Source organism: Balaenoptera acutorostrata, chromosome 10, assembly GCF_949987535.1.
Source record: "Balaenoptera acutorostrata chromosome 10, mBalAcu1.1, whole genome shotgun sequence".
Lineage (NCBI taxonomy): Eukaryota > Metazoa > Chordata > Mammalia > Artiodactyla > Balaenopteridae > Balaenoptera > Balaenoptera acutorostrata.
In genome coordinates, this window is record NC_080073.1 from 54,580,224 (window position 1) to 54,602,694 (window position 22,471).

General features: G+C 42.5%; 1 protein-coding gene across 1 annotated transcript in view; it reads right to left on the reverse strand.

Moving 5' to 3' along the window:
* The window catches only part of TGFBR2 (transforming growth factor beta receptor 2), a 95,233-nt gene that overhangs the window by 3,974 nt on the left and 68,788 nt on the right, over positions 1-22,471 (reverse strand). Inside the window, exons 4-6 of the mRNA XM_057554411.1 lie at positions 20,308-21,107; positions 18,523-18,664; positions 1,330-1,457 (exon numbers count right to left, since the gene is read on the reverse strand). Coding sequence (XP_057410394.1) covers positions 1,330-1,457; positions 18,523-18,664; positions 20,308-21,107 — 1,070 coding nt within the window. The remainder of the gene's footprint in view (positions 1-1,329; positions 1,458-18,522; positions 18,665-20,307; positions 21,108-22,471) is intronic.

The following is a 22,471-nucleotide window of genomic DNA, read 5'->3' on the forward strand; positions in this document are numbered from 1 at the left end:
AGTGTTATTGTTGGTACACAAGTAACATTTATTTTATTCTGGCACTGTAATTACAGGCAGTAAATTAAATTAAATATTAAGCATTAACTTGAAATAAATAGGGCAACAAATCTCATTAAGAGAAAAAATGTATTATGCAAATTCTTTCCAGAATTTTATCATCATGAATAATGGCTTCATTAGAAGAACTGTACAGCACAGGAGGCAACAAGAGTTTGAAAGAAACAATACTAGTGCCTTCTGATTTCAGAGTTAACACAAAATAGTCTTGCATTTTCAAAGTCAAAGAGGCTTTCCTGGAACCCAGGGAGAAGCCCTGGTCCACGGCCTGGTCCACGCTCTCCCCCAGCTTTATCAGGGTCTGTCCGCTGAAGTGGCTCTTGGCCAGGGCTGGCACTGCTCCATCTGTCTCGATTGCACCTGACTTGTGGTTTCTGTTTCTTATCTGAATTATTTGCCTTGCCCTTAGGAAACCTATGACTTAGCCCCAGCCTTCCCTGGGTAAGGGAATTCAGCCAAAGGCGGCCATAAAAGGTTTACGTCAATGGAAAGGACAGTCTTGTCAGTGAGCTATGGGCACAAGGCCCCTCTCCCTCATTCACGGCTCTTCCCTGCTGTGCCTGACAGTCCCCCGCTCTCACAACCTATGCCTCCTTCTTCTCCTCTGATTGGGGGCATTTTGATGAGGGGAATTTGGATAGGTCTCCTTGTATGTCAGAACCACTGCCCTGCTATGGATGGATGGCCTTACCTACCACTGCTTAAAAAGAAAAAAAAAAAGAAGCCATTAGGAAGTTCTGGAAAGACAGATTTCCTATTTGTTCCCTTGCCCTTTGCTCTTCTGTGCTTTCCTTTATCCCAGCCTCCTCCTTCTCGACACACCTGCCGCAGCCTGAGCACACAGCAGCCCCTTGCGGGCCAGCTGGCTGACAAACACCCCTTCTTTCTCACTAAGTATTTCCTTCCAGAGCTGAAGATTCCCAGAAGAAAACATTTGGAACCCAGAAGGGAACAAAACATAAACTCCCTATACGAGGTGAGTGGCACAGGCTGCAAACAAAGTATTTTAACTCAGAAGCAAGACGGCTTGGACAATATGACAAATGCCCGTCAAATGATTCTGTGTGAGCCCTTTCTGAATGGTGGGTAGAACATGCAATAACAAGGTCATCCCACTTTACTGAAATTTCTTTATAAAGAAAAGTGAACAGGGTCATGGAAAACAAAGGGACCTGCCTCAGACTGATGCCCAATAGCCAGGCATTCTCTCCTACCTAAGATATTACTCTGGATGAACTTTACTTGCCCTTCGCAACAGTCACTCCTTACCTGGTGGTTGAGCCAGGAGCTGGGGATTTCGGGTCGTCCTCGATCTCTCAACACGTTGTCCTTCATGCTTTCGACACAGGGATGCTCTCGCACCTTGGAACCGAATGGAGGCTCATAATCCTTCACTTCTGTTGGAGAGAGCAGGCAAACACAGGGCCCTTGAGAAGGGTGTGCACAGCTGAGACACCGAGTGTGACGCACCTGTGATTACACTAAGGGCAATTTTTAATTCTTGTGGGTTCAAATATAAGGAGGGGTTGTGGAAGGAGATTGAGAAGTATTCAACACATGACTGTTGAGTGCCCACGATGTCCTAACAGCTGGGGACAGAGCGGAGAACAAGACCAACAAGGTCAGGGGATTCAGGTTTTAATGCAGACATCTCAATGGGGGCGATCCTGGTTCCTGGGAGGTAGAAAAATCTTACATATTACAATGGTTTGTAGCCCTACGAAGGTCGACAGTACATAAATAGATTTAATATGTGGTATTAAATTTCTCGGGGAGATTCAGCCATAAAAAAAGGAATGAAATTCTGATAGATGCTACAATACAGATTATGCTTAGTGAAATAAGCCAGACACGAAAGGACAAATATTGTATGATTCCCCTTATATGAGGTACCTGGGACAGGCTAATTCACAGAGACAGAGAGCAGAATAGTGGTTGCCAGGGGATGGGGGGGAAAAGAGGTAGAGAGATATTGTTTAATAGGTACAGGGTTTCAGTTGGGGAGGATGAAAAAGTTCTGGAAATGGATAATGGTGATAATTACACGACACTGTGAATGTACTTAATGCTACCGAACTGTACCACTTAAGTTGTGAATTGTAACCACTTAAAAATGGCTAAACTGGTGAACTTTATATCATGTATAATTTTCCCACAGGGAAAAAAATCATGGGGAGTAGTGATTAAGAAAAAAATGTCTACAAAGGCTCCTTGCAATAGTAATAATGAAAAAGAGGTTCAGCAATGCTGTTTTAGATGACAGAGGAGAGAGACTGATAACACCAACAAACAAAATTTAAAAAGGTAACTTTCCTTCAGTGATACTTGCTAAAAAGAAAATAATGAAGGATGATGTAAACACTTCATTAGGACTTCAGGTCCTTCAGGACTAAGGACAAAATCTTTTCTTCTTTTTTTTAAGGGAAATTCAGTTTGCTGATTTTCTTCTAATTTTTCTTATTGAAGTATAGTTAGTTGACTTACCATGTTATATCAGTTTCAGGTATACGACATAGTAACTCAATATTTTTATGGATTATATTCCATGTAAAGTTATTATAAAAAACTGGCTATATTTCCTGTGCTGTACATTACATCCTTGTAATTTATCTATTTTATACCTAGTAGTTTGTACCTCTTAATCCCCCTCACCCCTAACCCCCTGGCAACAAACCATAGTTTGTTCTCTGTATCTGTGAGTCTGTTTCTGTTTTGCTTGTTTTATTTTGTAGATCCCACATGTAAGTGAAATCAAGCAGTATTTGTCTTTCTCTGTCTGTCTGACTTATTTTACTAAGCATAATACCCTCCAGGACCATCCATGTTGTTGCAAGTGGCAAAATTTCATTCTTTTTTATGGCTACTATTCCGTTTTGTGTGTGTGTTGTGTGTACACACATATACATTTTACTTTTGTATGTAGTATGAGAAAGTGTTCTAATTTCATTCTTTCACATGTAACTGTCCAGTTTTCTCAGTACCACTTATTGAAGGGACTGTCTTTTCCCCATTGTATATTCTTGCCTTCTTTGTTGTAGATTAGTTGACCGAAAGTGTGTGGGTTTATTTCTGGGCTCACTGTTCTGTTCCATTGAGCTGTGTTATATGTCTGTTTTTGTGCCAGTACCATACTGTTTTGATTACTGCTGCTTTGTAGTATAATCTGAAGTCAGGGAGTGTGATCCCTCCAATTTTGTTCTTTTTTTCTCAAGATTGCTTTGGCTATTCAGGGTCTTCTGTGGTTCCATACACAGGTTAGGATTATTTGTTCTAGTTCTGTGAAAAATGCCATGGGTATTTTGATAGGGATTGCATTAAACCTGTAGATCGCTTTGAAGAGTATGGGCATTTTAACAATATTAATTCTTTTATTCCATGAATATGGGATATCTTTCTGTTAATCTGTATCATCTTCAATTTCCTTCTTCAATGTCGTATAGTATTTAGAGTACAGGTCTTTTACCTCCTTGGTTAAATTTATCCCTAGGTATTTTAATCTTTTTGATTTGATTATAAATGGGATTGTTTCTTCTCTTTCTGATAGTTCATCATTAGTGTACAGAAATGCAACAGATTTCTGTATATTAATCTTGTATTCTGCAACTTAACTGAATTCATTTATTACTCCGAATAGTTTTTTGATGGTGTCTTTAGGGTTTTCTACATATAGTTTCATGTCATCTGCAAACAGTGACAGTTTTACTTCTTCCCTTCTAATTTGGATGCCTTTTTATATCTTTTTCTTGTTTGACTGCTGTGCCTAAGACTTCCAATAATATGTTAAACAGAAGTGACAATCGTGGGCATACTTGACTTGTTCCTAATCTTAGACAAAAACCTTTCAGCTTTTCACCATTGAGTATAATGTTATTTAGCTGTGGCTTTATCATAATGGTCTTTATTAAGTTGAAGTGTGTTTTCTCTATACCATCTTGTTGAGAGTTTTTATCATGAATGGATGTTGAATGTTGTCAAATGCTTTTTCTACATCTATTGAGATGATCATATGACTATTCTTTCATTTTGTTAATGTACTGTAAAACATTGATTGATTGGCAGATACTGAACATCCATAACCCCTGGAATAAATCCCACATGATCACGATGTATGAGACTTTTTATGTACTATTGAATTCAGTTTGCTGATATTTTGTTGAAGATCTATGTTCATCAGGGATAACAGCCTGTAATTTTCTTTTTTTTATAATGCCTTTGTCTGGTTTTTGTGTCAGGGTAATGCTGACCTCTTAGAATTTGTAAATTATAAATCTGACCTCATAGTTTAGAAGTGTTCCCTCCACTTCAATTTTTTTGCAATAGTTTTTGAAATAAAGGTATTAACTCTTCTTTATATGTTTGGTAGAATTCACCTGTGAAGCCATCCAGCCCTGGACTTTTGTTTGCTGGGAGTTTTTTAATTACAAATTCAATTTCACTTCCAGTGATTGGTCTGTTCAAATTTTCTGTTTCTTCTTGATTTAATCTTGGCAGGTTGTATGTTTCTAGAAATTTGTCCATTTATTCCATGTTGTCCAATTTGTTGGCATAACTGTTAGTAGTATTATCTTACGATTTTTTTGTATCTCTGTGATATCAGTTGTTACTTCTCCACCTTAATATCTTATTTTGTTTATTTGGGTCCTCTCTCTTTTCTTCTTGGTGAGCCTGGCTGAAGGTTTGTCCATTTTGTTTCTCTTTTCAAAAAGCCAGTACTTGGTTTCATTAATCTTTTCTATTGTTTTCTTGATCTCTATTTTGTTTCCTCTCTGATCTTTATTATTTCCTTCCTTCTGCTGACTTTGGGCTTTGTTTGTTCTTCTTTTTCTAAGTCTTTTAGGTAGAAAGTTAGGGTGTTTGAGATTTTTGTTTCTTGAAGTAGGCCTGTATCACTATAAACTTTCCTCTTAGAACTGCTTTTGCTATGTCCCATAGATTTTTGAAAAGTTGTGTTTTTATTTTCATTTGTATCAAGGTATTTTTATTACTATTGCTTTGAATTCTTTATATCAGGTAAATTATTTTTCTGTGTTTCATTAGGGTTTTACCTTGTTTCTTCATTTGAAATAGAGTCCTCTGTCTTCTCACTTTGACTATTTCTGTTTGTCTCTCTTAAATTAAGTGAAAAAGTTATCTACCCTGATCTTGAAGGCATATCCTTGTGTGCATCCCTATGCAGTCTGCATGTGCCCTTTGTGGCTTTGGTGGGAGAGCTGGATCTGAAGTGAGCATGGACCGTGTCTTTTCCTGGGATGCTGCCTCTGCTCTGGGGCCGGGAGCAAGCAAATCTGTCTGTGTGCTCTTCAAGAGTGGGGTCTCGGTTTCTTACAGTCCTCTGGTAAGCCCCACTGGTTTTCCAACCAGCCAAGGGGACTCATCTTCCAGTGCCAGACCCCAGGGCTGGGGTGCTTAATATGGGGCTCGAACCTCTTGCTTCCCAGGGAGGATCCTTGAGCTTGTGATACTCCCTCCTCTTCTGGGTCATGCAGTAGGGGTGTGGGTCTGGACGAGATCACTTGTCCTCGCCTCCTACCTGACTTTGTGTGGTTCTTTCCTTATAGCCTTTTTTGTAGAAGAGCTGATCTGCTAATCTTCAGGTCATTCTCAGAGAGATCTGCTCTATATGTAGTGGTAGTTTTGACATGTTCATGGGGGGAGGTTAGCTCAGGGTCTTCCTACTCTGCCATCTTGATCCCCCCTCATGTTCTAGGGTCGATATCGTTATAGAAGCTTCCTTGAATATCCCTAGAGCCATTCTTTATTAGACGTCTGGGGGCAGAGCTCTATTTTAGGGTGTACGGCCACTGCTTATCTGTCTCACTCGACCAGACGGTGAGCGTCTGCAGGCAGGTTCAGAGTCCCTTTCTCATGCTTGTATTCCTGGCACCCACGGCAGGGCCTCCCATACAACAGGCTCTCAATAAATGCTTTGTTGAGTGAATGAATGAATTAATCTTAGATCCTGTCCAAAGTGGCCAATGCATAAACTCTGGGTGAATATTAGAACATCTACTAATTTAAGTGGGTGGGACAATACCCATGTCAGTGCATCACAGGACAATTTAGAAAATAAAATCACTCCAGTACTGAAACATGCCTGAGCCAAAAGGGAAGAGTGGGCTGGATTCGCCATTTTCCTCCAAAATAAATAGTACCTTTGGCCTTTACTTCAAAATAACCCTGTTTAATGAGTGAAACTTTCAATAATTTGCCCTTCCAGGCTGAGAATTGAAGAGGCATTTAAGGCGAAATGACATTTTGAAAAGAGATGGCTTGTTCTTGTTTATTTGATCTTCCCCCTTTCCCAGAACCTTACTTGCATATTTATCTTTTTCCGCCTCACCCAACTAGAAGAGCTGGCAGGGTATTTTCTCTTTCCTTAGTTGGGATGAAGGCCTCCCCTCCTCCACCACTTTGAGACAAGCACAAACCATCCTTCTGTGTGTCTGCATTTGCCTTCAAGTGCACTTAATCTATACTGCTCTTGGGGTGAGATCTGAACTTTGATTTGCATAGTATTTATACACCTTCTTTCTTTCTTCTAGTCCCTTATCTTTTACCGGACTGTAAACTCCTAAGGCCTAAGGCAGAGGCTGAGTTTCGTGTCTGCTGAAATTGTGCCTTATACACAGTAGGCTTTCAATAAATATGAGCTGGCTTGAATTCAAGCAAGAGCTAAGTTCCCAGTAAGGGGTTACTCTGACCTAAATCTTCTCTTCTATAAAATGAATGGGCTGAACTAGATGACCTCCATGTCCCCCTCCAGAGCTATCCTGTAATTCAATCTAATCAAATAATGATGCTCTCTTAGTGCCATGCCCTGAGGTATGTATAATATAATATAATATAATATAATATAATATAATATAATATAGTGTAATATGATTTGCATATGACATAAACTGCTCCTTAGACAATGTATCAGTCCACTGACTCTCCATCTCCAACTCTTTTGGCTGCCATAGCAGATGTGGTTGGCAGCCTGCCTAGACCCCATTTACCAAGCCAAGAACACCAGCCCCGAGCTGCTGCAAACGCTGAGTTGTAAGGGGTCACAATTTCTCCCTTCTATGGAGAATTACCCTTGGTTGATGGGAGCTTCCTGGCCTGGAGGGCAGTCTGCAGCCAATGACGAATTAACATGGGAGTTTTTTTTTCTTTTAATTGGTATAATTGCTTTACAATGTTGTGTTAGTTTCTACTGTACAGCAAAGTGAATCAGCTATACATATATATATATATATATATATATATATATCCCCTCTTTTTGGATTTCCTTCCCATTTAGGTCACCACAGAGCACTAAGTAGAGTTCCCTGTGCTATACAGCAGGTTCTCATTAGTTATCTATTTTATACATAGTGGTGTATATACGTCAATCCCAATCTCCCAATTCATCCCCCCCACTTCCCCCTTGGTATCCATACATTTGTTCTCTACATCTGTGTCTCTGTTTCTGCTTTGTAAATAAGATCGTATAGACCAATTTGTTCAGATTCCACATATATGCATTAATATACGGTATTTGTTTTTCTCTTTCTGACTTACTTCACTCTGTATGACAGTCTCTAGGTCCATCCACATCTCTACAAATGACCCAATTTTACTCTTTTTTACAGCTGAGTAGTATCCCATTGTATATAGGTACCACATCTTCTTTATCTATTTCTCTGTTGATGGACATTTAGGTTGTTTCCATGTCCTGACTATTGTAAATAGTGCTGCAATGAATATTGGGGTGCATGTGTCCTTTTGAATTATGGTTTTCTCTGGGTATTTGCCCAGTAGGGGGATTGCTGGGTCAACACAGGAGTTCTAACAGTCTGTCTTGCCTCTAGAGGAGATGACTACTGTGCAATTCATGCTCCAGAGCTCCCCCTGGGATAAGGCTGATGGTGGTGGAGATGGAGAAAAATGAGACTGTTGCATTTTTCTTTTTGTGCCTTTTATCAAATAATGTGAAGAACTGCAGAGAAAGCAAGTCAAAAGGTGAGTGGGGTTAGTTCAGAGAGTGCCATCTTTTAAAATAAATACCATCTTTTAAAAATTTTGGAAATGCCTCTAAGAAAAAAAGCAAACAGCTTAGAGAGTAAGATCGAGTTTAGCACTTCTAACGGTATGCATCATAAGTAGGGGTATTATTTGTTGTGTTTACCCCAGACCCATCATAAACTAGAGATGAGGACTTGGAAAAGAGACATCAACTCTTTGTGCCTCAGTTTCTGTATCCACAAAACAAGAGAAAGCGCAAGTGCTGGCCATCATTAACACAGTCCTCCTTCGGTACTCGTGGGTCGTTGGTTCCAGGACCAGAGGCAGATACCAATATCTGCAGATGCACAAGCCCCATATTTGCCCTTCTGTATATGAGAGCTTTGCATCCACGATTCAAGCAACCGTGGACTGTAAACACAGTACAAGATCCGTGAGTGGCTGGATCCGCGGATGCCGAACCGCGGATGCCGGCCAAGGGCACGCTCACTACCCTAGGACGCTGGCCACAGCACTCAGCACTCACCCTGTGCACCCACACTGGCTCAAATCCAAGAGGGTCAGGCTGGCGACTAGGGTTCATCCTCCCAACGTGCCCCAAGGGCAGCCCTCAATCAGCAGCAGATGGGGGCTGGAAGATAAACCGGGCTTCCTTGAGCCGGGGGTGTGATGCTGAGGTGCACATGGGCTCTGTGCACTGCCAGGGCCCCCAGTGGGATCATGCTCTGGTTGTCCCCGTGGTGACCTGCCTGGTAGCACAGGGCTCATCAGCTCCCTCCCCTTCCTGACTCACTGCCTGTTCCTTCTCTCCGTGGCTTTTCCTGCCCTCTTTTTCCTACAGAATGCTCAGCTCGGGCTCCTGTTCTAGGGTCCGAGGCACCCAACCCAAGGCAGAGGCCCTGCTCGCCACGGCAGGACCACCTGCTGGGACCAGGCTCCCTCTCGCGCCTCAGCTGGCTGCCTCCCTACAGGCGCAACGGGGACCTTGGGATTTCCTTGAGGGCCTCACACAGCCTCTGTTCTAAGAAACCTTTAGATCTCTCTGCTTTTCTTCCCACCCCCATCCCGTCCTCCCCGCAGTCCTTTCACTGAGGGCCACCGCCCTATCCCGGCCCCACAGCATCTCTTTGTCTGGCTGGAGGCTCTCAGGAGAAAGTCTGCCGTCTCCGGCTCTGGAGCTCAGAGGGGACCCAGGCAGCGGAGATGCTCACTCCCTGAAAGGCAGCATCTGGTCTGCAGCTGCTGTTTTGATCGTGGTTCCAACTTCATAGAGCCGTGAAGTTGTTGGCAGTTTTCCCCTGAGCACAACCCTGACTTTTATATCTGCCTTCCTTCCAAATTATCCTGCCTGGAAATGCAGGAAGATGAAGGCTGCGATCCCGGGCTCTCCTCACTCCTCTCCCACCCCTCTTTTTTTTCTTCCCTCCTTTCCTTTTGATTCTTTTGCATGTTTTGTCTGCCTTACAGGCTGCAGCAAGCTGGGGTTGTGTTTCTCCTCTTGTGAAAATACTTGCTCAGCTGGCTGCTGTGTGTCAGCTGCTATTCAAAGGCCGACATGGCCAGGGATTTGGAAGTCAGCCAGCCTGGGGGCCCGGTTGGCTGGGGTGACGTGACTATTGTGCCTGCTGTGCTCCCAGAGGGGGCCCTGAAGGACCCACCTTCCTCCGCTTCCCACACACCACACACGGTGCAAACACTTGCATGGACACCAGACAAGCCGAAAGCCAGGACAGAGACTTCTTTGTAGAAGAGAACAACTCTCCTGATTTGTCCTGGAGGGATGGTGAGTTCATGGCTTTCCTCCTTCTTTATAAAACAGTAACACACTGGCCACCTCCTTCCATTTGTTCCCTCCTCAAGCAACTCTGAAAAACCTATTTTCTTGGTTTCTCTTTTCTATACTTTCAGATGACCCAAGTGCCTGAAATAACAACCCCTGTTATTAGCTATCCCCTAACTCTATTTTGTTTTTCTTTCTGCAATCATCATACACACCCCCAGCCCTTAAGTTATGATTTCATATCTATTCATGCAGTACTTGTCTTTCTAGCATAGTAGTTCTTCATTAGACACCCAGTCCCTTGAGGACAGGGACTCTTTTTTTTTCACTACTGCATCCTTAGCATTTTCTTTTAATTTTTATTTTAAATTGGACTATAGTTGATTTACAGTTTGTGTTAGTTTCAGGCGTACAGCAAGGTGATTCAGTTATACATATACATATATCTATTCTTTTTCAGATTCTTTTCCTTTATAGGTTATTACAGAATACTAAGCAGAGTTCCCTGTGCTTAGTATTTTTTTTCCCTTTGAGATCATACTGTACATTTCTCAGGTATTATTATTATTTTTTAATTTATTTATTTATTTATTTTTGGCTGCATTGGGTCTTTGTTGCTGCACGTGGGCTTTCTCTAGTTGCAGCGAGCGGGGGCTACACTTCATTGCGGTGCGCAGCCTTCTCATTGCTGTGGCTTCTCTTGTTGCAGAGCATGGGCTCTAGGTGTGCAGGCTTCAGTAGTTGTGGCACGCGGGCTCAGTAGTTGTGGCTCGCGGGCTCTAGAGCGCAGGCTCAGTAGTTGTGGTGCATGGGCTTAGTTGCTCCACAGCATGTGGGATCTTCCCGGACCAGGGCTCAAACTCGTGTCTCCTTCATTGGCAGATTCTTAACCACTGAGCCACCAGCAGGTCCTTGTTGATTATCTATTTAAAATATAGTAGTGTGTATATGTCAATCCCAAACTCCCAATTTATCCCCCCCTGCTGGCCAACCTTGCTCCTTTGGTAACTATAAGTGTGTTTTCTAAGTCTGTTTCTGTTTTGTAAATAAGTTCATTTGTATCATTTTTTTTAGAATCCACATATAAGCAATATCATATGATATTTGTCTTTCTCTGTCTTACTTCATTTACTATGATAAGCTCCAGGTCCACACATGTTGCTGCAAATGGCATTATTTCATTCTTTTTAATGGCTGAGTAATATTCCATTGTATATACGTACCACATCTTCTTTATCCATTCATCTGTTGATGGTCATTTAGGTTACTTCTGTGTCTTGGCTATTATAAACAGCGCTACAATGAACATTGGGGTACATGTATCCTTTTGACCCATGGTTTTCTCTGGATATATGCCCAGGAGTGGGATTGCTGGATCATACGATAGCTCTATTTTTAGTTTTGTAAGGAACCTCCATACTGGTCTCCATAGTGGCTGCACCAATTTACATTCCCACCAACAGTGCAAGAGGGTTCCCTTTTCTCCACACCCTCTCCAGCATTTATCGTTTGTAGACTTTTTGGTGATGGCCATTCTGACTGGTGTGAAGTTATATCTCATTGTAGTTTTGATCTGCACTTCTCTAATAATTAGTAATGCTGAATATCTTTTCATGTGCCTCTTCACCATCTGTATGCCTTCTTTGGAGAAATGTCTATTTAGGATCTTTTGCCCATTTTTTGATTGGGTTTTTTTTTTTTTGATATTGAGCTGCATGAGCTGCTTGTATATTTTGGAGATTAATCCCTTGTCAATCGCATCATTTGCAAATAATATTTTCTCCCATTCTGTGGGTTGTCTTCATTTTGTTTATGTTTTCCTCTGCTGTGCAAAAGCTTTTGAGTTTAATTAGGTCCCATTTGTTTATTTTTGTTTTTATTTCCATTACTCTAGGAGACGGATCAAAAAAGATATTGCTGCAATTTATGTCAGAGACTGTTCTTCCTATGTTTTCCTCTAAGAGTTTTATAGTGTACAGTCTTACATTTAGGTTTTTAATCCATTTTGAGTTTATTTTTGGTGTTAAAGAATGTTCTAATTTCATTCTTTTACATGTAGCATTCCAGTTTACCCAGCACCACTTATTGAAGAGACTGTCTTTTCTCCACTGTATAGTCTTGCCTCCTTTGTTGTACATTAATTGACCACAGGTGCGTGGTTTCATTTCTGGGCTTTCTATCCTGTTCCATTGACCTATATTTCTGGTTTTTTGCTAGTACCATACTGTTTTGATGACTGTAGCTTTATAGTATAGTCTGAAGTCAGGGAGCCTGATTCCTCTGGCTCTGTTTTTCTTTTTCAAGATTGCTTTGGCTATTCAGGGCCTTTTGTGTCTCCATACAAATTTTAAGATTTTTTTGTTCCAGTTCTGTGAAAAATGCCATTGGTAATTTGATAGGGATTGCATTGAATCTGTAGATTGCCTTGGGTAGTACAGTCATTTTGGCAATATTGATTCTTCCAGTCCAAGAACACGGTATATCTTTCCATCTGTATGTATCATCTTTGATTTATTTCATCACCATCTTATAGTTTCTTGAGTACAGGTCTTTTGCCTCCTTAGGTAAGTTTATTCCTAGGTATTTTATTATTTTTGATGCGATGGTAAATGGGATTGTTTCCTTAATTTCTCTTTCTGACCTTTTGTTGTTAGTGTATAGGAATGCAACAGATTTCTGTGTATTAATTTTGTATCCTGCAACTTTACCAAATACACTGATGAGCTCTAGTAGTCTTCTGGTAACATCTTTAGGATTTTCTATGTATAGTATCATGTTATTTGCAAACAGTGATAGTTTTCCTTCTTTTCTAATGTGGATTCTTTTTATTTCTTTTTCAGCTCTGATTGCCATGGCTAGAACTTCCAAAACTATGGTGAATAAAAGTGGTGAGTGGACATCCTTGTCTTGTTCCTGATCTTAACAGTGAAAAGCTGAAAGCATTTCCTTAGAGCATGATATTAGCTGTAGGTTTGTCATATACGGCCTTAATTATGTTGACGTATGTTTCCTCTATGCCCACCTTCTGGAGAGTTTTCATCATAAATTGGTGTTGAATTTTGTCAAAAGCTTTTCTACATCTATTGAGATGATCATATGGTTTTTATTCTTTAAATTATTATTGTGGTGTACCATACTGATTGATTTGCAGATATTGAAAAATCCTTGCATCCCTGAGATAAATCCCACTTGATTGTGGTGTATGAAAATTCTTTTTCAGGTAGATTGCCTATCTTCACTTCACTTAGTTGTTCTCCTGGGGTATCTTGTTCCTTCATCTGGGACATATTCATCTGCCATCTCTTTGTGTAACTTTCTGTGATTGCGGTTTCTGTTCCACAGGCTGCAGGGTTTTATTTCTTCTTGCTTCTGCTGTCTGCCCCCTGGTGGATAAGGCTGGTTCAATGGGCTTGTGCCAGCTTCCTGGTGGGAGGGACTGGTACCTGCCCACTGGTGGCTGGAGCTGGGTCTTGTCCCGCTGGTGGGCAGGGCTGTGTCTAGGGGTGTGTTTAGCAGGAAGCCATGGGCTCAGGAAGATTTTAGACAGCTTTTCTGCTGATGGGTGGGGCTGTGTCCCCACCCTGTTGTTTGTTTGACCTGAGGCAGACGCCCAGGTCCCAGCATTGGAGCCTACAAGCTGTTGGGTGGGGCCAGGTCTTGGTGAGAAAATGGCGGCCTCCAGGAGGGCTCACGCCAATGAGTACTCACCAGAACTACCGCCACCAGTGTCTTTGTCCCTGCAGTGAGCCAGAGCCACACCCTACCTCCACAGGAGACCCTCTAATAACAGCAGGTAGGTCTGGCCCAGGCTCTTATGAGGTCACTGCTTTTTCCCCTGGGTCCTGGTGTGCATGAAACCTTGTGTGCACCCTCCAAGAGTGGAGTTTCTGTTTTCCCCAGTCCTGTGAAATTCCTGCAATCAAACCCCACTGGCCTTCAGAGCCAGATGCTTTGGGGGCTCCTGATGCCAGACCCCCAGGCTGGGGAGCCTGATGTGGTGCTCAGAACTTTCACTCATGTGGGAGAACTTCTGCCATATAATTATTTTCTAGTTTGTGTGTTGCCCACCCGATGGGTATGGGATTTGATTTTATCACGATTGCATCCCTCCTACCGTCTTGTTGTGGCTTCTTCTTTGTCTTTGGGTGTAGTATATCTTTTTTGGTAGCTTCCAGCATTTTTTTATCGATGGTTGTTCAGCAGTTAGTTGTGATTTTGGTGTTATTGTGAGGGGGGGTGAGCTCACATCCTTCTACTCTGCCATCTCCTGAGAGTCTCTGTACCCTCAGCACTTTGAGTAATGCCTTCCATGCAGTAAGTACTCAATAAATATTGGTTTAGTGAATGAAAGAATGAATAGATATATCTTCAGAGAAATAAGGATAAGGAAGTTATCTCAGACTTTAAGGCACTGAGGCTGTAACATACTACAGCATTTAATAGCCTTGGGATTCTTTTAACAGAGACTCACCCAGAGGTGAGAGGAAAGTCAACCACTGGAAATGTTCAGAAGTGAGGCCATCACTGAATGTTCCCCAAGTGTGTGACTGTCTTGCCAGATGCTTCCAGAAAGGCTTTGAGTCAAAGGCCACAATACACAGAGTAGCACTGACTACCCCCTTCTGTAAAAATAATAATGGTAGTCCTAGCTGCCATGGGCTATACATGCTCTCCATTGGTCAGGCCAACACTGTACTAGGAAGGTTAGGGCCTGTGGGCCAGAGCCAGACAACAGGGCTCTGATGCCTGTCTCCACAACTTTCCCACCTCCTAAAACCTCAGTTTTCCCATCTGTAAAATGGGGCTAGTAACAGCACACCCTTCAAAGAGTCCTTGGTAGATGGAATGAGTTGTTCCATGAAGCAATTGCTTATGTAAAGTTAGTTATCGTTTCTCGGTGGCCTTCTTCATCTGGACCAAACCTACTTCTACCAGAAAGTCTTTCCCTTTTGACGACTCTCTTCAATTATGACAACCCATCTCTTGAGCTCCTAGGTGGAATCTTGTGGTAAGGGAGCTGGACCAGCTGGCTTCCAAAGGGTGCTATTACCACCTCTGCATTTTCTCACCTGAGAAGAGTGCGGCTTCTCCAGTGTTGTGTCGTCTCTTGTTTGTGTTTCCTCTGTACTTCTTGCACAGAGAGGACACTTCTTAGCCTCATTGTTCCTTTGAAAGTTGACCTAACCCTCCTTGCCTGACCCTACTGTTGAACTCCCTTTAGCCAATCTGGGCACTCAGTCCCTTGTCCCCTGCTTCGCCTGTAAAAAAGTCTCCTTCAGTGTTCCAGGCCCAGTAAATAGTACGAGACAAAGCCTAGCACTAAGACCTGTGATAAACGCAGAGAGAAGCAGGCGAGGCCTGCTGGGCATCCACGCCAAGAGTTTGGGCTCAGCCCTGAGAGCAGAACAGAGTCACTCGAGTCAGGAAAGCTGGGATTTCACCTTCTCCTCCTGCAAGACCGTCCTTTGATGCCTAGTCTCCTGCTTCATTCAGTTAGATGTCCTGCTACTCAGAATAAATGGGAGAGAATATCAGTGGATCTATATTGTGAAATAAAATATCAATCTATAACTCATCACACTGAGGTAAGCATTTTCCACATTTCCTTTTCTGAAATGAGACTGTCCATGAAAAATAGTAATTACATACGCTGTATTTCAAGTCACAGAAAGAAGTTTAAGCTTCAGGAAAGCCCTTTTATATCCTGCCCTCTCTCTGTATAAATTAAAGTGTAATATCAACTAGAGGGATATTGTCTATTTTATGTGTAAGGTAAGAAATGTGTCTGAATGTGCAAAGTTTTTAAAAGTAAAGGAGAAAAAAAAAGTCTGTTTCATCAGTAGACAGCAAGCTTCTTCATGGAAATACTTGTCCTTCCATCTGTGTTTGTACAGCAGGTTAGAGGGAACACCCCTAACTTCCCTTAGAAAGTACTAACTTTAATGTACCCTCTAAGGGGCTCTTTAAATATAAAAGAAAAGTCTCTGTAATTAAGACTAGGCTGAAAATCTGCCTTCACGGTTTTTGAAGCACAGACACAAAAAAACAGAAAACAAAACAAAACAGAAAAAAACAGTACTTTTAAAAGAAGGCAAAAGAAAGGGTTTAATACATGAGTTCACGCACTTAATCAAGTGAAGGGCTGTCTGCTGGACAAAAGTGAGGATAGACAAAGAACTTTGATTTTTGCAGCCTGAGCGGAGATGGGAGGAACAGTACTGTGGGCTTAAGATCAAACAAAATGAAAACCGGGATGGCCTCTTTCCGGTTCCCTAAAGCTGTCTGTTCTTATCCTAAAGGTTATGAAAGGTTTTTTGAGGCTTGCTGAACAAATGGGACCCTGTTCCTTCCTTGGGAAAACTTATTTATACTGTATCCGTTTTTAGACCTTGTAAAAGCTGGTGAACTCGGTTCTTCCCCATTAGCCTGAATTCTTCCACACTCAGCAAATATCAACAGGAAAGGGCGTCAGTCATTGATGATAACCGTGGAAGCAGGGAGCTCACATCAGGCCTTAAGAAGCTGGCGGCACTGCCAGAGGGGAAGACACAGTCTTCCAGCTCACGTTTATAGAATGACGGGCTTGAAAGGATAAGACAGATACCGAAGACGAGGTAAATTTATTGAGACGATGACAACAGCATCATTGTCTCTTCTGACACAACTCACACTGGTCTGGTCTAAGGACTCATTTTCGAGCTGTCAAAGCTTTCAAGCAGAAAATGATTCTCAGTGGCTGAAACTTGATTAAACAAATTTCACTGTGCAAGAGAAAACTGTTACTTTTGGAAGTGCTACGGGGGAAGATATCTCAGCCAGGAAACCAGAAAATAACAGGGTCAGCCAGACAGGAAGTGCCATCCCCATGCAGAGACCCAGGGAAACAGGTGATGGGACAGCAAGGCTCCCAGCAGGACCCATCCTAGAGAGTCAGCTAAGAAAGTTCTCAAAAGGAGGAATTATCAGAGCAGGAAATGGTGCCAACCAGATCCACCTGGAGCAAAATGCTAGGTAGTTTAGCCCATTGACCAAAGCTGTTATAATCTAAGCAACAAAATAAATATTGATAATATTAAATACCCATAGAATAAGATAAATATCCACAACTTCACACTCATATAAATACATAGTAAAATGAACAAATAAAAGGGGCTGGTGAGAGAAAGGACAGATATTTCGTAAGCAGAATATCTATGAATAAATGTAGAAGGGATAAGAAAAACAGAAAATCACCATTAGGCAAACATTACAGTAATAATTGTAGCTGGCAAGAGCTACTGATGGACCCTAGAATTAGCAAGTAAAATTATGGTAAAAAACAGGTTTAGTCTCCGTACTAAACAGGTGTTTAGTAGAAACAGGTCAAAGTGCCTTCCCACAAGATTTGTATTAATTACAAATGGAAAAGGTAGTATCTTTACAGGGAGAAATGTGGAGACACCTTCACCACGTGATGAGATTGGACAGCACACTGGCATCTCCACCCGCATGTGACACCCTGAGTAGGGCTCAACATCATTTCTGTGGTATTCTTGCCTAAAAATGCACATTCTCAATCTAGTCATGAGAAAACATCAGAGAAACCCAAAGTGAAAGACAGTCTATAAAATACCCGGTCTGAATTCTTCCCAAGTGTCAAGGTCACAAAAGAAACACAGACTGAGCAACCATCACACATTAAAGGAGACTGAGGTGGCCTGGTGGCTAAGGTAACGTGGAAACCTGGAGTGGATCCTGTTCCCCATTACTAGGGGCTTGGAAATACAAGTTAGTCCTATAGATTAATTAAAGACATGGTACCAATGTCAATGTCCAATCTTCCACAGCTGTGCTTGGTTTAGGTAAGGTGTTAGCACAAGGGGAAGCTGGGTGAAGAGCATATGGGAACTCCCTGTGCTACTCACGCAGTGATTCTGTGTGTCTAACATTATTACAAAACAAAGGGTTAAAATTGGAGTTAGCTTGGCTTGACTTAGCATCTAGCCAGGACCAGGTTGGGATATATCAATTTTCTAAGGTGAGACCTAAGACCCTGACGGAAACCACTGAGAGAAGGGTCAGAAAAGGATAAAGTGATGTAGACATCAGCCAATCCCATCTCCAAGAAGATCAGGGGACAATGCTCTCTAAAACGATGACAGCCCCCTGTACCCCTGAAGAATACTGCATTCCTCAATAACCTCTCTTCACTAGATTTTTCAAAACCTAAACAAGTATGTGAAACCATTTTGCTTGTTTTGTTCAACAAAGGAAAGTTATGTCCATAAAAGTAAATTTTGAGTCAAATCCAGTTCCTGGACCATATAATTCTGAAAAACCTTAAAATACAAAATGAAACAAAAGTCAGATACTTTTCTGAATCATGGTACCCATTTGATAAGCAGAAATAATTCTTATGAATATTACTAGTGTTCATCTCTTGCCAGATATGTAAATATCTGTGGCGCAATGGGTCAAGAGAAAAGTAATTATAAACTTCAGGAAAGGAGATAAAATGCTTTATGCTCCAAACCTGGCTTTCAGCTATAAAACCTAGGCTTTTTAGCACCATTCTGGATCGTTCTGGAATAGCTGTGTCCTACCAGATCTCAATAAGCGCTCTGTATCCCTGGAACCGTGTTGAAGCAAAGAGCGCGACATCACGCTCGAAGGTGCGTGAGGCACCACTGCACCGCGACGGTGTCCATGCCTACCTCCCACTGCGCTGCAGCGAGATGTCATTTCCCAGAGCACCAGGGCCATGGAGTAGACATCCGTCTGCTTGAAGGACTCGACATTCTCCAGATTCATCCTGGACTCTAGGACCTCTGGAGCCATGTATCTCGCCGTTCCCACCTAAAGCAAAAACAGACATTGAGGCCCATCACTGAATTCCAGCTGCATACCTATTTTCAAAATATAGCTGATGTTTGTCCCCTACACGGGTAGTTGACCTTTAAAAAGCACAATGCTTTTAAAAGTAACGAGACCTGCACAGAAAGGTACAGCTTATGTAATTATTTTTAAAAAAATAGGTGTTCTCTCCCTGAAAACCCTTTAATGAATACAAAGAAAAAAATGCCACAATAAGGAAATGCCAAACCCCAGAGCTGCTTTGTTTAGCCCCGTGACATATGTCATCGTATCACGTATACAGTAACATCCTTGCAGAGAACCTGAGTGACCACATCAGTGATATTTTTGATGCTGATTTTTGTTTTTGCAAATTAAATATTTTTTCACCCTTGTAACTCCAAGATTTGTGGTGAAATAATAATTACCATTAATTTTTTGTCACTTGAGAATTGTCTTAATCTTCTTTGTTTACCCCATGGCACATTCTAGTGTGCCAAGGATGTCGTATAATTACATAAAATCTCTGCTAAATTGAACTGTATGAAAGTATTTCCATTAAGAGCCCAAACCTGGTCATTTTATAATTTTGATGGGCATGCTATGTAGTTTTATTTGAACGATGACTGGTAGTATGAAAACACTGCGATACATAGGAACATAGAAGAAATGCTTCTGGGGAAAAAAAATCGCTTGAATGTTTGATAATGTAGCTTGTATAGATTGACTAAATAACAGTGAAGTCCTATCTTCCCAAGGATCCAGGGAACGTCAAGTGAGTTGATAATATCACCCCAAATAACGCTTCTTATTGGCATAAATTAGAAGAAATTTTTCTTTTTAATAGGTCATTGCATGACTTGTTACCCTGGCACAGCAATCTGTCCGTGTTTCAACATGTTTATCTCTACACTTGGATGTGTGGCCATGGACCCGGAGAGCTGCCTGAGCAGTGACTAGATGCTTCAAAAGCACTCCCCTCAGCCTGGTTAGAGGAAACAACGGCACTCTCAACACTTCACTCTAATCCACAGCCAAGCTTCTGGCGTGTAAAACATAAAGAATGACGGTAATGTTAGTATCTGATAGCTCCTTAACCAAAAAGGTTTCAATTTTAATCTGTGAGATGCTTCAAAAGAGGAACTTTTCCTTCACCCAGTCTGTCACTCACTCTACAAATACTTATTGGTCACTTTCCCTGTTCAAGGCCTTGTGATGGATGTGACCAAATAGATGTGGATTTGGACTTCAAGGAGACTGCCTTCTAAAATGGTAAAAAAAAAAACAAAAAAAAAAAACAATGTAAGGACCAAGATTACAGAGTAGCAAGGGCTGACTACAACCCTAAGACAGGAAAAAGATAGAGATACAGTACTAGCAGTGTTTGAAGCAAAGGAAAATAATGTCCAAATGGAAGAGAAATGAGGACTGACTCAAGGAGAAATGCCTGTCCTAAGCTGGTGAGGATCTGGAGAACCAGGGAGAGAAATGCTGCTTGTTGGCAGAGGTACCCTGGCACGAGAGCGGGGTGCAGTCAGGATTAACTGGATTCCCTGGACCAGTGTCAGAGTGCAGGGCTGATGGAGATGAGAGGGAGGGGTGCCAGTAGCAAGGGGAGGGGCCCAAGGGGGCTGGGGCTGCCCTACCTGCCCACTGTTGGCCAGGTCATCCACAGACAGAGTGGGGTCCAGCCGCAGGGAGAGGCCGAAGTCACAGAGGCAGCAGGTGAGGTCTCCCTTGACCAGGATGTTGGAGCTCTTGAGGTCCCTGTGCACGATGGGCATCTTGGGTCGGCCGCACAGCGTGTGGTCGCTGTGCAGGTGCGCGATGCCACGGGCCAGCGAGCTGCCCAGCCTGCGCAGGTCCTCCCAGCTGATGACGTGGCGCGTCAGGTACTCCTGCAGGTTGCCCTTGGCGTGGAAGGCGGTGATCAGCCAGTACTGCTTGCCCAGCTCCGTCTTGCGCTCCTCAGCTGTCAGGAACTGCAGGATGTTCTCGTGCTTGAGGTTGATGTCCGAGAAGATGTCCTTCTCCGTCTTCCAGGAGGCATATTCTTCATAGGGGAAGATCTTGACGGCCACGGTCTCAAACTGCTCAGACGTGTTCTGCCTCAGCTTGGCCTTGTAGACCTCGGCGAAGCGCCCTTTGCCCACCAGGGTGTCCAGCTCAATGGGCAGCAACTCCGTGTTGTGATTGATGTTGTTGGCGCAGGTGGAGCTGATGTCGGAGCGGTCATCCTCCAGGATGATGGCCAGGTGCTCACTGAACTCCATCAGCTTGCGCGGCTTGCCCGAGTCCCAGGCCGGGCTCAGCTTCTGCTGCCGGTGGACGCGGTAGCAGTAGAAGGTGACGATGACAGCAATGGCGATGCCCAGCGGCGGCAGGAGGCTGACACCTGTCACTTGGAAGATGACCAACAGCAAGTCGGGGTTGTTGGTGGCGTATTCTGAGGTGGAAACAAAGGAGAGAAGGAGCTGGGTCAGCAGGTGTGCACTGGAAGGAAGTGGTCCACACCCCAAGCATTGTAGGTTTTACCTTCAGCATAGGTTTTGTGGACAACCTATGGTGAGTTTTTATTACAGGCATGGATGCTATTGTGCACTTGTCCAGCCTTGCCTGCCTCTGGCCATCTAGTCAATATCTCCTACTCTTCCCTCAAAACTCGTCTTAGAAATCAAAACTCAACATCAACCAATCAGAGGATTGTGCACGAGCTAATCACATACCCTGGGATGCCCCTCCCACGCCTGGTCTTTAAAAATGGTTTGCTGGCACTATTCACGATAGCCAGGACATAAAAACAACCTAAATGTCTGTCGACAGAGGAATGGATAAAGAAGATGTGGTACATATATACAATGGAATATTACTCAGCCACAAAAAAGAATGAAATAATGCCATTTGCAGCAACATGGACGGCCCTAGAGATGACCATACTAAGTGAAGTAAATCAGGAAGATAAAGACAAAAACCATATGATATCATTTACACGTGGAATCTAAAATATGGCACAAATGAACCTATCGATAAAACAGAAACAGACTCACAGACACAGAGAACAGGCTTGTGGTTGCCAAGGGGTAGGGAAGGTGGGAGAGGGATGGATTGGGAGTTTGGGGTTGGCAGATGCAAACCATTACATATAAAATAGATAAACAACAAGTTCTTACTGTATAGCACAGGGAACTACATTCAATCTCCTGAGATAAACCACAATGGAAAAGAATATTAAAAAAAAAGGATGTACCAATATGTATAACTGAATCACTTTGCTGGACAGCAGAAATTAGCACAACATTGTAAATCAACTATACTTCAATTTAAAAAATGCTTTGCTGAAACCCTTCGGGAGATTCGGGGTTTTTGGGGGAGGCGGTGGTGGGCATGAGCTACCTGTTCTCCTTGCATAGCCCTGCAATAAATCTTTCTCTGCTAAAAAAATAAAACACACAAAAAACCCCCACAAAACTCAGCTTAAACGTCACTCCCTAAAGGAAATTTAGGAAAACATTCTGTTTTATATATTCCCATAGCATGCCACATTTTTCCTGTGCAACAAGTGAGCACAATTTGAGTTAAATAACTATGACTCCATTTAGTGGTTTCATATCTGCCTTTCCCTACTTTCCCCACCCCAGCAGACTGAGAGCTCCATGCTGCCAGGGATCATGCCTTTCTTCTCCATGACTGTAACCAGCGCTTAGCACACATGAGGGCCTTAATAAGTGTTGAATAAATGGATGAAGCATTTACTGAGTGTTCACTAAGCTCCAAGCACTGCAGGAGGTTTTGGGAATATAGAAAATGACA